Here is a 13,995-nt window from a genome sequence, read left to right as displayed (position 1 = left end):
TGGACTGCTGCTGAGCGGTCCAAAGTTATGTTCTCTGATGAAAGTACATTTTGCATTTCCTTTGGAAATCAAGGTCCCAGAGTCTGGAGGAAGAGAGGAGAGGCACAGAATCCACGTTGCTTGAAGTCTAGTGTAAAGTTTCCACAGTCAGTGATGGTTTGGGGTGCCATGTCATCTGCTGGTGTTGGTCCACTGTGTTTTCTGAGGTCCAAGGTCAACGCAGCCGTCTACCAGGAAGTTTTAGAGCACTTCATGCTTCCTGCTGCTGACCAACTTTATGGAGATGCAGATTTCATTTTCCAACAGGACTCAGCACCTGCACACAGTGCCAAAGCTACCAGTACCTGGTTTAAGGACCATGGTATCCCTGTTCTTAATTGGCCAGCAAACTCGCCTGACCTTAACCCTATAGAAAATCTATGGGGTATGTAAGAGGAAGATGTGATACGCCAGACCGAACAATGCAGAAGAGCTGAAGGCCACTATCAGAGCAACCTGGGCTCTCATAACACCTGAGCAGTGCCACAGACTGATCGACTCCATGCCACGCCACATTGCTGCAGTAATTCAGGCAAAAGGGGCCCCAACCAAGTACTGAGTGCTGTACATGCTCATACTTTTCATGTTCATACTTTTCAGTTGGCCAACATTTCTAAAAATCCTTTTTTTGTATTGGTCTTAAGTAATATTCTAATTTTCGGAGATACTGAATTTGGGATTTTCATTAGTTGTCAGTTTTAATCATCACAATTAAATTAAATAAACATCTGAAATATATCAGTCTGTGTGGAATGAATGAATATAATATCCAAGTTTTACTTTTTGAATGGAAATACTGAAATAAATCAACTTTTTGATGATATTCTAATTATATGACCGGCACCTGTAAGTTCAGTCAACTCTGAGTATGTTGAGCCTGATGGAAGTGCGTGCGTGGGGATGGAAAAAAGCCATTATCAATAGAGCTCCGATACTACGATTTACCATGGCAACGGGTAAATAAAGAGCCTCCATTTTAATCGGGTGGCGCTAGAAATATGAATGCGTTCCAACGCGGACCATGATTGGCTCAAAAACGCAGGATCGATACGTTAACAATATTACATTTTATACAGCGTTGCTCATTCATCATTTACCAAACTGGAATTTCCTTAATGAATGATAAAGTGCTGTAATTCTCCTACAGCCTGTTATTCATTTTAAATAGGCTACAGGCCAATTTATTCAGCTGGAACCCGACGGGACTAAATGCCGGTGGCAATAACTGAAGATGAAAATCGAACAGATTAGACATAGTTTAGGATACTCATGGACCTGTGATTGTAAAGTGACAGTCCGACTCTGTAGGTCTATTAATGTTTTTTTTTTTTTTTTCAATGTAAAATGTGTCAAGGTTCAAACTGACTGGAGTTTTAGACATCTATTTTACATTAATAATATCTTGCTCATTTCGTATTTTATGAAATGCTGTCAAAACACATTCAGACTATCAGCAGATAATGAAAAACTCACTTTTAAACTACATTTATTTGTTTCAGCTGCACCACAGTCATCCTCACTCAGAAATATTCACATCATATCCAGTTGATAACTACGATAGGAATGTTCAATATGTGCGACTACAATATGAAAGGTTACTGTTGTTCATTGATCAGTTTTATACAGATTACTTTAAACCGTGATTACTGCAGCACTGTAGCGCACAGTAAGTGTTTAATGTCCACAGAGTCACTGTGTTATAAAGGACAGTGTAGTTTATAGATTTTATTCTGTGCTGAGGATAAATTTACGATGTCCAAAGATAACTCTGTCCATACATCGATGACAGATTGATCATAAAAGCATCATGTTCAAGATCATGTTTGTTAAAAAAAAACAAAAAAAAACTAATAGCCTATTTAACCGTGATTTCGATGTTTCTAAAGATGTAATTGCGTTCCAATATGTGCTTTGATATCGACAGTATGAATGAGGAAATGAAACTGTGTGTGAGACAGCCGCTTCAAGCTCCGCAGGAGGGGAGGAGTCAGAGAGAAACATCAGCATTAGTTGGAGTAAACGTCCTCCCGAGCAAGTTAGGTTCACAGCGTAAATTGCTGGAGTTACAGACCTAGAATTTATCTGATCTCGCTCTCTGAAACCGAAAACCTAGAGTTTCCCTCATCTCGGGCTCAACTTACTCAGAGTTTTCACTAAACCCGCTTTCTGAAACAGGGCCCAGGTCCGGATTCTGCTGACAGAGAGAAACAAACATGAGCACATTGCTCTCAAACACTGCCAGCTTGTTCATCAGTCAAGAGCTGTGAAACAACAGCTCAACAAGGGTCTGTTGAGAAATAAAAAGTAAAAGTTACGATGTGTTCTTTGGCAGATCCGGATCAGCTGTTAGCTGTAAACCCACCACAGAGCTAACATTAACGTCGCTATGTGACTTCGTAATTAATGTTTTAATGACCGGGTCTGTTTGTTTTGGAGAGGAGACTACCTCAGACGTAATTCGGCTCCCGGTAGAACCCTGTCAGGGTACTGAAGTGGAGCAGACCCAGAACAACTCTCATCGGCCGTTAGCTGTAAACACTAGCAGGACAAAAGTTACAGTACGACTGTGTTAAAAATATAGCACAACATCACTGCGCTGTAATAACATTATGCTTTATTTTAAATGTCACATAATTAACAAAACAGCTATATAATGTCAGTCCAGTGCTTGTGTGGAGCATAGACTGTATGGTGTAGATGTAAGTGGTGATGAACAAAAGACTAAGCTACCAGTGCCTCACTTTTGTGAGATACTGTAATGAGCCTAAATGGGAGAAGTTAACTGATACTGAGAATGTTGTTAAATTGTTTTGGCTGTTGTTGTATTTCCTACTGTTTGATTTGATCCCACATTGTGTGTGTAATTTAACTGAATTCAGCCAACAGGTCAACAAGTCAATTTGCAATAGCATCTACATTTCTTTATATGCAGGGACTGTTTAGATTCCAGATGTACTGATGTAATATGTTTTTCTAGGCTCCAATGTTCGTAATTTAGTACTTGCAGTATTGATGTTTATGAATTTGCTGCACTTCTACCACCAAGTGGTGCCTTTAAGTAAGTTGTGCAGATATATATGCTCCTTTGTTTTTGCAAGCAAAACCACGTCCTAGTGTCTGCTTAATTCTCTGGCCGCAACATACACATAGTTTACAATTAGAAAATGAAATTCTATTTTATACCTTTATAATTATCATGACTTTTATTAAGTATTGTAAGTACTGCTGTATACTCTTATTGTTCTACACAGGATGCAGCAGAAGAAAGGATGAGGAGCTGAGGATAGTGATGGTTGGGAGGACTGGAATTCAGAAGAGTGCCACTGGAAACACCATTCTGGAGCGAGGGTGGTTTGTATCATGGTTTAGTGCAGAGTCTATGACTGTAGACTGTTCTAAGGCCAAAGCTGAAGTGGATTGGCAGGTTGCCGTCATCAACACCCCAGGCCTGTCTGACACCAGGGTTGGCATAGAAAAAAAACAACTGAAGATATATCCCAGTGCATCTCTTACACTGCCCCAGGACCCCCCCCCCCCCGATGTGTTTCTGGTGGTCATCAGGCTGGGCAGATACACTGAAGAGGAAACACCACAATTGAGGATTTCTTGAATGAAAGATCAGACCTTCAAGAACTTGTGACCAGATGTAACGGCCAGTACCATGTCATCAATCATATGGTGAATGATTATTCTCAGGTCACTGAGCTGCTCAAGAAGATAGAAATATAGAAGAAATATAGAGAAGAGGAATGGATGAAGCCACTACACAAAAAGATGTTCCAAGAGGCCAATCGAAGGGGAGAAATAGAGCATCCTGACAGAGAAAGAAGAGCAAATACAGAAAGAAAGAGAGGAACTTTAAGGTAAACTTCAGGGTAAGTATAAAAAAGATGAGATGAAGAAAATTTATGACCAACTCCAGGTTGACGGAGAGAGAGAGATGAATGAGAGAGAAAAAACAAAAGTTGAAGTCCAGATATGAAAAGGAGGCCAGGGAGGAAGGTGAAGAGTATAAATTATAGTTGGAGAAATCAAACAAATTCCCAAGCTGTTTGATCACATAAGAACCCCCCAGAAGCTCCCACACTCAGGAACATATGGCACGTATTTTTAAAAATTTCATCCACATAAATATGTATAAATAATTTTTTCACTCCATTATCTGAGTGAACAATGAAGCTAATTTTATTTGTTGAAATAGAGTTACACTATAATGCCAAACATTTTAGGACACCCCTCCAAATCATTGAATTCAGGTGTTCCAATGACTTCCATGCCCACAAGTGTATACAATTATGCACCTAGGCATGCAGACTGCTTCTACAAACATTTATGAAAGAATGTTTGCTCTCAGGAGCTCAGTGAATTCAAGCGTGGTACCGCGATAGGTTGCCACCTGTGCAATAAGTCCATTCGTTAAATTTCCTTACTACTTAATATTCCATGGTCAACTATTAGTGGTATTATAACAAAGTAGAAGTGATTGGGAACAACAGAAACTCAGCCACGAAGCGGTAGGCCACATAAAATCACAGTGCGGGGTCAGCACATGCTGAGGCGCACAGTGCACAGACATCGCCAACCTTCTGCAGAGTCAATAGCTACAGACCTCTAAACATCGTGTGGCCTTCAGATTAACTCAAGAACAGCACGTAGAGAGCTTCATGGAATGGGTTTCCATGGCCGAGCAGCTGCATCCAAGCCTTACATCAGCAAGGTGTAAAGAACGCCGCCACTGGTACTTGCCTGACTGCATTGTGCCAAGTGTAAAGTTTGGTGGAGGGGGGATTATGGTGTGGGGTTGGTTTCAGGGGTAGCTCCAGTGAAAGGAACTGTTAATGCTTCAGCCTACCAAGACATTTTGGACAATTACATGCTCCCAACTTTGTGGAAACAGTTGGGAGCATGGGGATGACTCCTTCCTGTTCTAGTGTGGGGCGGCTGTGGCTCAGGATGTAGAGCGGGTTGGCCGTTAATCGGAAGGTCGGCGGTTCAATCCTGGCTCCCCCAGACTGCATGTCGAAGTGTCCTTGGCTGGGCAACCCCGAATTGCCCTTGGTGGCTGTACCACCAGTGTGTGCGCAATATAGTGTGTATACTGCAGGTTAGTAATGCTAAGTCACCATCTAGTGTCCATTTTACACGAATATTTGAATATGCCCTGATGATGATGAGATATTTAGTGTATATTCACATTTGACACTATCAAATAGACTCAAGCTATGTTTTACAATAAATGACCTATTGTTTCAAGTTCTCTCTTTTTTATTGTATTTTAAATCACCGCACTTTGTTTTCCTGCAGACTAATAGTAATCCATGATTAGAGAGAGATCTCAGCAATCTGATTGCCTTCCTCTTTTGGAAGGCCCATCTAGTGAGTTCACACGTACACACACACACACACACACAGTAGATATTATTAGCCCGAGGGGGACTGGGAACCGTGAATTACAAGGCATCACGGTTCCCAATACTGCGATGCCTTGTGGCGTCTCTAATCTTTGCTAGAATCCGTCCCCGTTTCAGTGCGAAACGTCACGGCCAATATGCGACAAATACTGACTGAGAGGAGAGGACTTACATTTGTGAAAGCACATTGTAACAACAAGTTTGATATACTGTTGTAATTGACAAAAGGTTGTTAATTGTCCAGATCCAATGAGGTTAACATTGATAACTAAATAATTCCCACTGAACAGATAAAAAGTAATTCAGAGAGAGAACAAGGGAGCATTATGTGTGTACTTGAGCTATACATGTACACATATTATGGTAATGAAAGAGGTAATATTTGACGGAGATAAATAGGCATACAATAGTTCACCTCGCCATGGCAACGGCGTTCCATAAAAACTCAAAAGTTTCACAATCGAGCATCGTGAAGATATTTAGATTTCGCTGGCAATATCTGAGGTTGCTCTGGTTAATCTGCTCCTCAAAAATGCATTCAAGTTCTAAAAATAATAAAAGGCTAATTCCTTAAAAATACAAGGGCCCTAAATTTGCTCATTCTCTCACACCTCAATTACGCACAATTATCAGATAAATTAGTTCATTAAAGACATATACACTGATTAAATAAATCATCTTAAACGGAACGTCAACTCACAGGTTTTGAAGAAGAGTGGTACTTCCATCTGCTAAGACACCCTTTATCAACAGTTCATTGGCAACATGACTGAGCTTCAGAGGAGAGTAGGGCACCAACTAAAGGCACAAATGACAGAGAAGGAACAAGTAACTGCATAAAAAAAACAAAACAAAAACCAAACATATAGCTTATAATATACAATTTACATGGATGAGATCGTACAGTGTGTGTGAGTGGCTGGGTCTTACAGTGTGCCCTGCTTGCTCTAACAGAGCTTTGACCTCTCTGATGCCTCGGGCCATGCTTGGAGACGGTTGTACGTAGCCATCATTTTCTAGGTAACCAATCCTCAGAGTTTTGGAGCTCTGGTATATCTGAGGACAAGACATTTTTTTTTTTCTATAAGTAGGGAGAATTAGTAGGGAGATATTACATAACAAGGAAGTGTAAAGAACCTGTCTGCAGGGATTTGTTCCCAACAGCATTAGTGAGGTTGGTTACTGAAGTTGGGTGATAAGGTTACAGTTTTGCTGCAGTTGAGGTTTAGGGTTTACTAAGGCCAGTAAAGTTCTTTCACACCAGACTTTAATAATAGTCTTTGTGGACGTGGCTTTGTGCACAGGAGCAATGTGATGTTTAAAGTTGGAAGCATACTATTATCTAATATATAATTATTTAAAATATCATTGTATTGCTGTAACATTACCCTTTGACATTTCAGAAATACAATCATTTGCTTTCTTGCTGAGTGATAGGTGAGAAGATTGATACCAATTTCAAATGTGTACAGGTGGTAAATACTGTACGTAGATGAAGCCAGCAGCCAGGTAGCTTAGCTCAGCATAAAGACTGGAAACAGGTAGCCTGGCCTTGACAATAGGTAAAAAAATCTGCCTACTTACCAGCACCTCTAAAGCTTACTAATTAGGATGTTATGTCTTATTTCATTAATCTGTGCACAAAAACTAACTGTGTTAGTCACACCACATTTCCTATTTTTGTAGTGGACACACCTGCTTATTAAAAGGTATGGGTGGAACAGTGGGGTCCAAGAAAAACATGTGGTCGCAGAGCAGAGCCTGCATACACAGAGCCAGACTGTCCACATCCCTCGCCATGGGTCCAGAAGATGACAGCACTAGTTTAATAAGAAACATAAGAAAAAGTAGCCACATTTTCCAGAAAACACATGTTCAGTATCATGTAGGCAATGATGATACAACCTTACCTGATTTTTGCCCTCGATAAATGGGTCTCACACCCTGTGAACTGACCAAGACACAAAGAAATACAACATCTAAACAAAGCAAAAATTAAAGTGTAGCACTGTGACTGTATAATGATTATCCATAAAACTGATAAAAGCAGAAGCACTCACCTTAAACGACCTGATGTTGGTTTAAAGCCACAGATCCCACAGAATGAGGCAGGAATACGGATGCTACCCCCTATATCGCTGCCTAAACCAAGCACGGAGCCTCCTCCCCCGATGAGTGCCGCCTCCCCACCAGACGAACCTCCAGAGGTCTTCTGGAGGTTGTGGGGGTTTACGGTCTGCCCATAGATGGGGTTACTGCAGTCATAACTGGATATGAGGCAATAAAAGAAAAACACAGATAAGCAATGAGTATCACAGCTGTAAAAGTCATACATTACCCTTTCTGTTGCAGTGTGTGACAACACTGTGAGTCAAGCTTCACTTAGTAATAACTTTTTTGGGAATGAGAAATGACTTACTTTAATAGAGCTTGGGGCAAGTTGGTTTTCACAAAGGGAATAGCTCCCTGTCTCTTCAGAACTTCAACAAGCACGCTGTCCTTCTGGGCAGGCTGATCCAAATTGATGACTACACCACAAGAACAGTCATGATCCTTGTGTTGTAAAATGAAAACAGGCAAATACAGCAGTATTAGATAAGACAAGTTATATTAACAATGCCATAATGGTTGTGTGCATACATATCATGAAACCCTGTCAGAGTAATTGCCATCTGGTAATGATGAAATACCTTGTATGCAATGTTTTCTTTGATGCTAACTGGAACTCCATACAAGAGACCTTCATTGTTGGAGGAAACCATTTTCAGCTGGTCAAAGCTCTCTAACAAGATCCCTGTGCAGCAGTTCAGCTTTTTGTGTACATCCAGAGTCTGTTGGAAAAGACAGGTTCATGTTTATGCCTTTCCCACAAATGACTGGTTTTGTAAAACATTAGTCTAGTAGATAAAAACTAGCAAGTAGGTCAATATTTACTTGGTAATAGTGGATGAAATGTACTTTGGGCCAAAAGCCTTGAATGAATGATTGTGTAAAGTACAGTTTTAGGCAAAATGCAAAATGTTTATTGTATCACTAACATCTTTTTATTTTCTTATTAGTAGATTAAAACTTGTTTGTTTATCTTGCAATGTAAAAGTCACATTGAAATTGTACCAATACTTAATTCATTACTTACGTATATTACTTATATGTTATCATGATGTCAGCATACAAACAAGAATTGAGTAGATTAGCAAGTGGTTGACTGTACTTTAGATCCCTGTAGAGATAATGATTAATTTAAAATGAAAAATTGGAGCACTGAGATCTGTAACAGCAACATGTCTTCAACAAATAAATAAAACCATATGAAGCAACAGGGCATTAAGCCATGAGAGGCTGTCAAAAACTGCTGGTGAAATTGATTATTGATTTCCATGTTTGTTGCCGTTTTCATTTATTTCTGTTTTGGTGTGTGAAAAACAAGCCATGTTATGTTAGGTTTTGAACCTTTTCCATGTAAGAGTAAAACACATCCTCAGGACTCAGCAAGCCTTCCTGCAGCTGCTTTGTCAGCTCAGACAGGGACAGCGTCAAGATGGGAGCAGAGTTGGTCATTGGATGCTAGAAGACACACACACAAAATTAGTTCACACACTAGGCAATAATCATCTATTTTAAAAATTACCTAAAAGTTCTTCACAGATGACAAATATAAGTCTGTAACAAACTATTACTTTGATTAGTAACTGATCTGCTGATTATTGTCTACATGAATCACTTTAACATGTTGTCAATAAAATGTAAGAAATGTAAGAAAATTATGTAAAAGCCATTATAAATTGTGAAACGCCCAAAATGACATCTTCAAATTGTTTGTTTGGTAAAGTAAGTAACTAAATTGTAAGTAACTTACAGCTTCAACACAACCACGGTTCTCCCAAACAGCTGCTATCTTCTTCACTTTCCTGAGTAACAAATACTTGTGTGGATGATTCCACACAAGTATTTGTTACTCTTGCAAATACTCTGCATTGCAGGGTCTTAATCAACAAGAGAGCCTTTTTGCAAAAACATGCATGAGAAGCACAGGTCTAAATCAGTCTATGGTCTAAATACGGAGCCATGTTAAGGTTAGTATGGTCTAAATCCTTACATTAACATGGCTCCATTCCATTAACGTTCCCAAGAAACGGAGACCGGAGTGCTATTTGCTTACGCATATTTACGTGTTTCCTGTTAAAAAACAAAGTTAGGGAGGGAATTGTGGCAAATACTGATTGGTGTTCGAAGTAGCCAATAGCACTGAATGTGTGTTATGCCCCCACCCTGTCATGTAGACACTGGTTCCAGGCCAGCTCTCAGTGAGTGAACATGGCGACCGGGACCGAACACAGCCTCTGAGACCGACAGCGGCCAGCTTGACAACAGTGAATACAGAGTCGAGGTGATTTTCTTACCGGGTTTGGTTCTTGGAACCCTGGGACCAGAGTCTGCTAATAGGACAGCTAGCAGCTAACTGAGCTAACTAGCAACAGATGCAGACAGATACAGTTAGCAGCAGTGAACGGTTTAGAAAAAAGTACATTTATTTATCCATCAAGAAGCTCGGTGAATCACCTCAGTACTGGATTCCCTGTTGGTGTTTGAGACTGTGTTCAGCTCTGTGTAGGCTGCTGAGCACGGTTTTGTTGCCCGCTCGCCTGGCTCCAGTTCAGGCGCCCATTCCTACATAGACTGTACAAAGCCCCTGGCCTGAAAACCTCCAGGGCTTGAGTAACGTTGGTTAGTGCTCTGAGCTTCCAGTAAAGGCAGAGTCAGCTATTAAGTTAAAATTACAACTAGCTAATTTAGCTAACTAGATTACAGCAGCATACAAGTAGCAGTTACTTCAGCAACAAGTAAAGCTATCTGTTAATCAGCAATAGTTGAGGCATGACAGCTGGGGGGACATCTGAGGGAAGAAAAATCAGGAAACATTTTTCTCCAACAAATCTGATCCAGTTTCAGCAAAATCAATTAATAAAGTGTTTTTGTACAGTAATCAGTGAGACCTGGTTGGCCCTCAGAAACACTGCTCTGTCATTAAAATTGAGAAAGCTTTAATTGGATACTGAATTAATCCATGCCCCCTGTGCAGGATGAGTCATTTTAAAATCGTTTTCCAGGAAATTACCATCAATAACAAACAAAAAACAACAGCGGTTTTTTTTTAATCATTATTGGGCCAGATACTAGTGTATTGGTGACATATAGTGCAAGGCATATGCTATAAAAACAATTAAACAACGATTTTAACTTCATGGGAACTTGCAGTTAGTTCAAGTCAGTGGGGCATGTAAAATACCAGAGCTCTGGAACTGGCCGACCTAAATGGGATGCAGCCATCAGTCATGTTTGTAGGCCTAATTCTGCTGTGAAAATGGTTTATAACAAACTCCTTTTCTGTCTGACACTGTCACTTATTAAATACAACGTGACTAATACTGTAACATTACTATACCTGCTAACAATCCCGTTTTTTCCCTGTTACCACATATTTAAAAGTCATCTCCCTGCTCGTTTCCCCGTGTCACCTTGACCTGGCAACCCGATCCAAAGGACTTGTGCGCATGTGCTCTCTGCGCAGGCAATCGGACCGGTCAGTCTGCCTCATTTCATAATAATGGAATAAACCATCATCTAACAAAAACGCATGTTACTGGTGAGCCCCTCTTTCTACAAGTCAACATCTAAGAGCGGAAAATAACAGGTGCAGAATGGTAGTCTATTAAAAGTTCAGACGTTAACTTTTTCCAAAGCGCAGATTCGCGTGTTGACAACAAATGATGCCATTTAGTTATTTATCAATAATTCTTAATCATTCAAACTTAATTAACGTTACGTGAAGGTCTGAATTAAAATAAATTGATGCATGTGTGGTTGAACTTTCCCAGCAAACACAACAAGCCCTCCCATCGAGTCACAGCTCTCACCGACTCCCTATACTGCAGCACAGCCTGCTCCGCCCGCTGCAGGCTCTCATCCCTCCGGGTTCTGGCTCTCTCGATCTTTTCCTTCGTCTCTTGGTGGCTGCTGACCCTCCGCACCAGCACCACCAGCGCTCCCATGCCGCAAGCAGCGCCCGTCAGTAGTGCAGCTGTCCGGTGGTCAAGCTCCACTCCCTGAAGAAACTGTTGAACACTTTCCATTGTTCCCTCGTTTGTCCTCTCCCTGCAAACTCAAGAATGCACGTCGGCTTACGTGACGGTTAGTAAAGCAGTTATAGTTGTCAGGGCTTTACATTCAGCATGTGGGCGTGATAAATGCGGTTGCTTGTGTGTTCATCACGGTTCTATTAACGCTTCTGGGACGCTCTGACTAGAGTAGTAAAGTGGTGGCTAGATTAACTGCGGATAGTCCCGGATGTATCGCAGGCGTGGCTTAAGGATCCAATGTCTGCTAACCAGGGGCCCTTCTCATTTCCCAGATTCCTAGTCCGACTCCTTCAGACGCATTTTAGTCCCGCCCACCCGAGGTGCGAGCTCGAGGAGTCGAGGAGGAGACGCGAGGAGAGAGGAGTCGAGGAAACGGGCATTTAACGAAATGAGATGTCCTTTCCTCGGAGCCATCATTTTAAAGCGACGTCAATTAAATATGACCTGTTGCACAACTGCATCATCTGTCCACTGTTAGAGCTGTAAGAGCTCTGTCAGAGTAGCAGAGCAGCTTTTGGCACTAAAGGCTACAGATCATTTCTTCACAATCCAGAAACATGTCTGTTAACATTATAACGTGTAGAAACATCTCGTGGTTCCAATAAACATTATAGCATCTGTTGAAAACAGTCAGATTAGAGCAGCCTGATCATTCACTACCCAAGTGAAAAAGAAATATACTTAAGTAGCACTTTTTTTAGATGCACTTATCATATTTTAATTGTACTGTACTATACTAAGTGTATATTAAATGTGTTATTTTGGAACAACTTAAAGTATGTTAAGTGTCATTTTAGAAATACTTAAAGTCAACTTTAAGATAATTGCAATATATTTTATTATACTTAGTTGTGTTAAAATTGACCTATTTTAAGTACCTTTACTGTAATTTAAATATACTTTAAAATTTTTTACTTAAAATACCCTTTTGTACTATACTTGAGGAACAGTTTAAATATATTTTAAATGTGTTCCCTGAACATTTTTATTAGCATTTCAGCATATTAGTAATTTATTACTAGTATACTCCAAGAGCCACTATTAATATCTTGGGAAGCTGCTTTATGAAACCATTCAGTATGAGAATAATGCATTATTAATGCATCAAAAATACCTTGCAAAATGCCCTTTTTAATAAAAATCTGTTAAAAAAAAATTTATTTTACAACACACACACATACAGACAACTAAAAAACTTTGTGTACATTACAAAAATAAATTCCTGTTCATTAAAAGATACAGCAGCATGTATCACATATTGACCAAAATATCTTCAAATAAAAATAAAATCAATAAAATGATGACATATGATCAGTATTACTGAAAAGTACACTATACCCATCCCATCATTAATGTTACCCATGGGGGTCCCTCATACGGTTCGGACTCTGGGCCCGGCTCAGATGACCTCACGGCAAGCCATCCCACTTCTGACACCATATGTGGACAAAGGCGAGAGCAGTTACCCTACTCATATTCAAACACAGGTCTACAGGGTACCAAACATGCAACTTTGACAGCAAAGCGAAAGAGCCAGGCTCGTTGGTATGGCAGTCCAAGCACTTACTCAACTGTAGTGAAGGTACTCCGTCACAAGCTTACAGTACAAATGGTGGAACCAAACTGAAACTGAAAAATGTCACAATCTTTATCCTTGGAGTGGAGGGTCGGTATCTTTGAGTAGGACTCGTTGCATTTTCTGCGACTGCAGACACTTTGGGATTTGGAAACTGCTTTATCACACAGCATCTGTGGAAGGGAAAAGGAAATGTTTTGTCTAGGCCTATATCAAAGCAATATTACCTCAAATTGTCTATGAAGATTCTCAGTCATCCAGGTCATAGTTATCCAACGAGGGTTAAAATGAAGGGCAACTGGACTTGGTTGAAGATACTGGAAGACGTTTCGTCCCTCATCCAAAGGACTTCTTCAGTTCTGACTGACTGGCAGGGAAACTCAGCTATTTAACCTCAGTGGGGTCGTTATCCCGGGTCATCGATACCGCTGGTTCGTTAGTGTTCCTTGTTGCTGTGACCCGTTAGGAAACGGCTAACACAAGACAACACCCTGGACAACAGAACTAGCCTCAGCCCTGACCAAATCTGCAAATTACTCGACCTCTGTCTAAACACCACCTACTTCCAGTACAACGGTGGATTCTACAGACAGAAGCATGGCTGTGCCATGGGCTCACCGGTATCCCCGATTGTGGCCAACATCTACATGGAAGAAGTGGAGAGTAAAGCCCTCAACTCCTTCAGAGGTATAGCACCGAGCCACTGGTACAGATATGTGGACGACACCTGGGTCAAAATCAAAAGCCAGGAAGTGCAAGCCTTCACAGAACACATCAACTCTGTGGACAGTAACATCAGGTTCACACGAGAAGATGTTCACAACAACAGTTT

The 13,995-nt window shown here is 40.6% G+C and overlaps 2 protein-coding genes across 4 annotated transcripts in view; one reads left to right on the top strand and one right to left on the bottom strand.

The window, feature by feature from the left end:
* The window catches only part of LOC123970770 (vitamin D3 hydroxylase-associated protein), a 16,807-nt gene extending 5,034 nt beyond the window's left edge, over positions 1 to 11,773 (bottom strand). Inside the window, exons 1-9 of one of the 3 annotated variants that reach the window (XR_006825053.1) lie at positions 11,366 to 11,773; positions 8,901 to 9,014; positions 8,141 to 8,281; positions 7,870 to 8,003; positions 7,511 to 7,717; positions 7,361 to 7,401; positions 7,146 to 7,270; positions 6,381 to 6,506; positions 6,151 to 6,248 (exon numbers count right to left, since the gene is read on the bottom strand). Coding sequence is in view for 2 of the 3 variants with exons in the window: in XM_046049064.1 (XP_045905020.1) it covers positions 6,151 to 6,248; positions 6,381 to 6,506; positions 7,146 to 7,270; positions 7,361 to 7,401; positions 7,511 to 7,717; positions 7,870 to 8,003; positions 8,141 to 8,281; positions 8,901 to 9,014; positions 11,366 to 11,581 (1,202 nt within the window). In the remaining variant the exon portion in view is untranslated. The remainder of the gene's footprint in view (positions 1 to 6,150; positions 6,249 to 6,380; positions 6,507 to 7,145; positions 7,271 to 7,360; positions 7,402 to 7,510; positions 7,718 to 7,869; positions 8,004 to 8,140; positions 8,282 to 8,900; positions 9,015 to 11,365) is intronic. The other 2 variants (XM_046049064.1, XM_046049063.1) reach the window with 2 other exon arrangements.
* Positions 1 to 13,995, top strand: part of lpxn (leupaxin) — a 665,334-nt gene that overhangs the window by 516,632 nt on the left and 134,707 nt on the right. The window lies entirely within an intron of this gene.

This window comes from Micropterus dolomieu, linkage group LG05 (genome assembly GCF_021292245.1).
Source record: "Micropterus dolomieu isolate WLL.071019.BEF.003 ecotype Adirondacks linkage group LG05, ASM2129224v1, whole genome shotgun sequence".
NCBI classification, from domain to species: Eukaryota; Metazoa; Chordata; class Actinopteri; order Centrarchiformes; family Centrarchidae; genus Micropterus; species Micropterus dolomieu.
The sequence above is the reverse complement of the archived record's forward strand: the minus strand, read 5'-3'. Positions and strand labels throughout refer to the sequence as shown.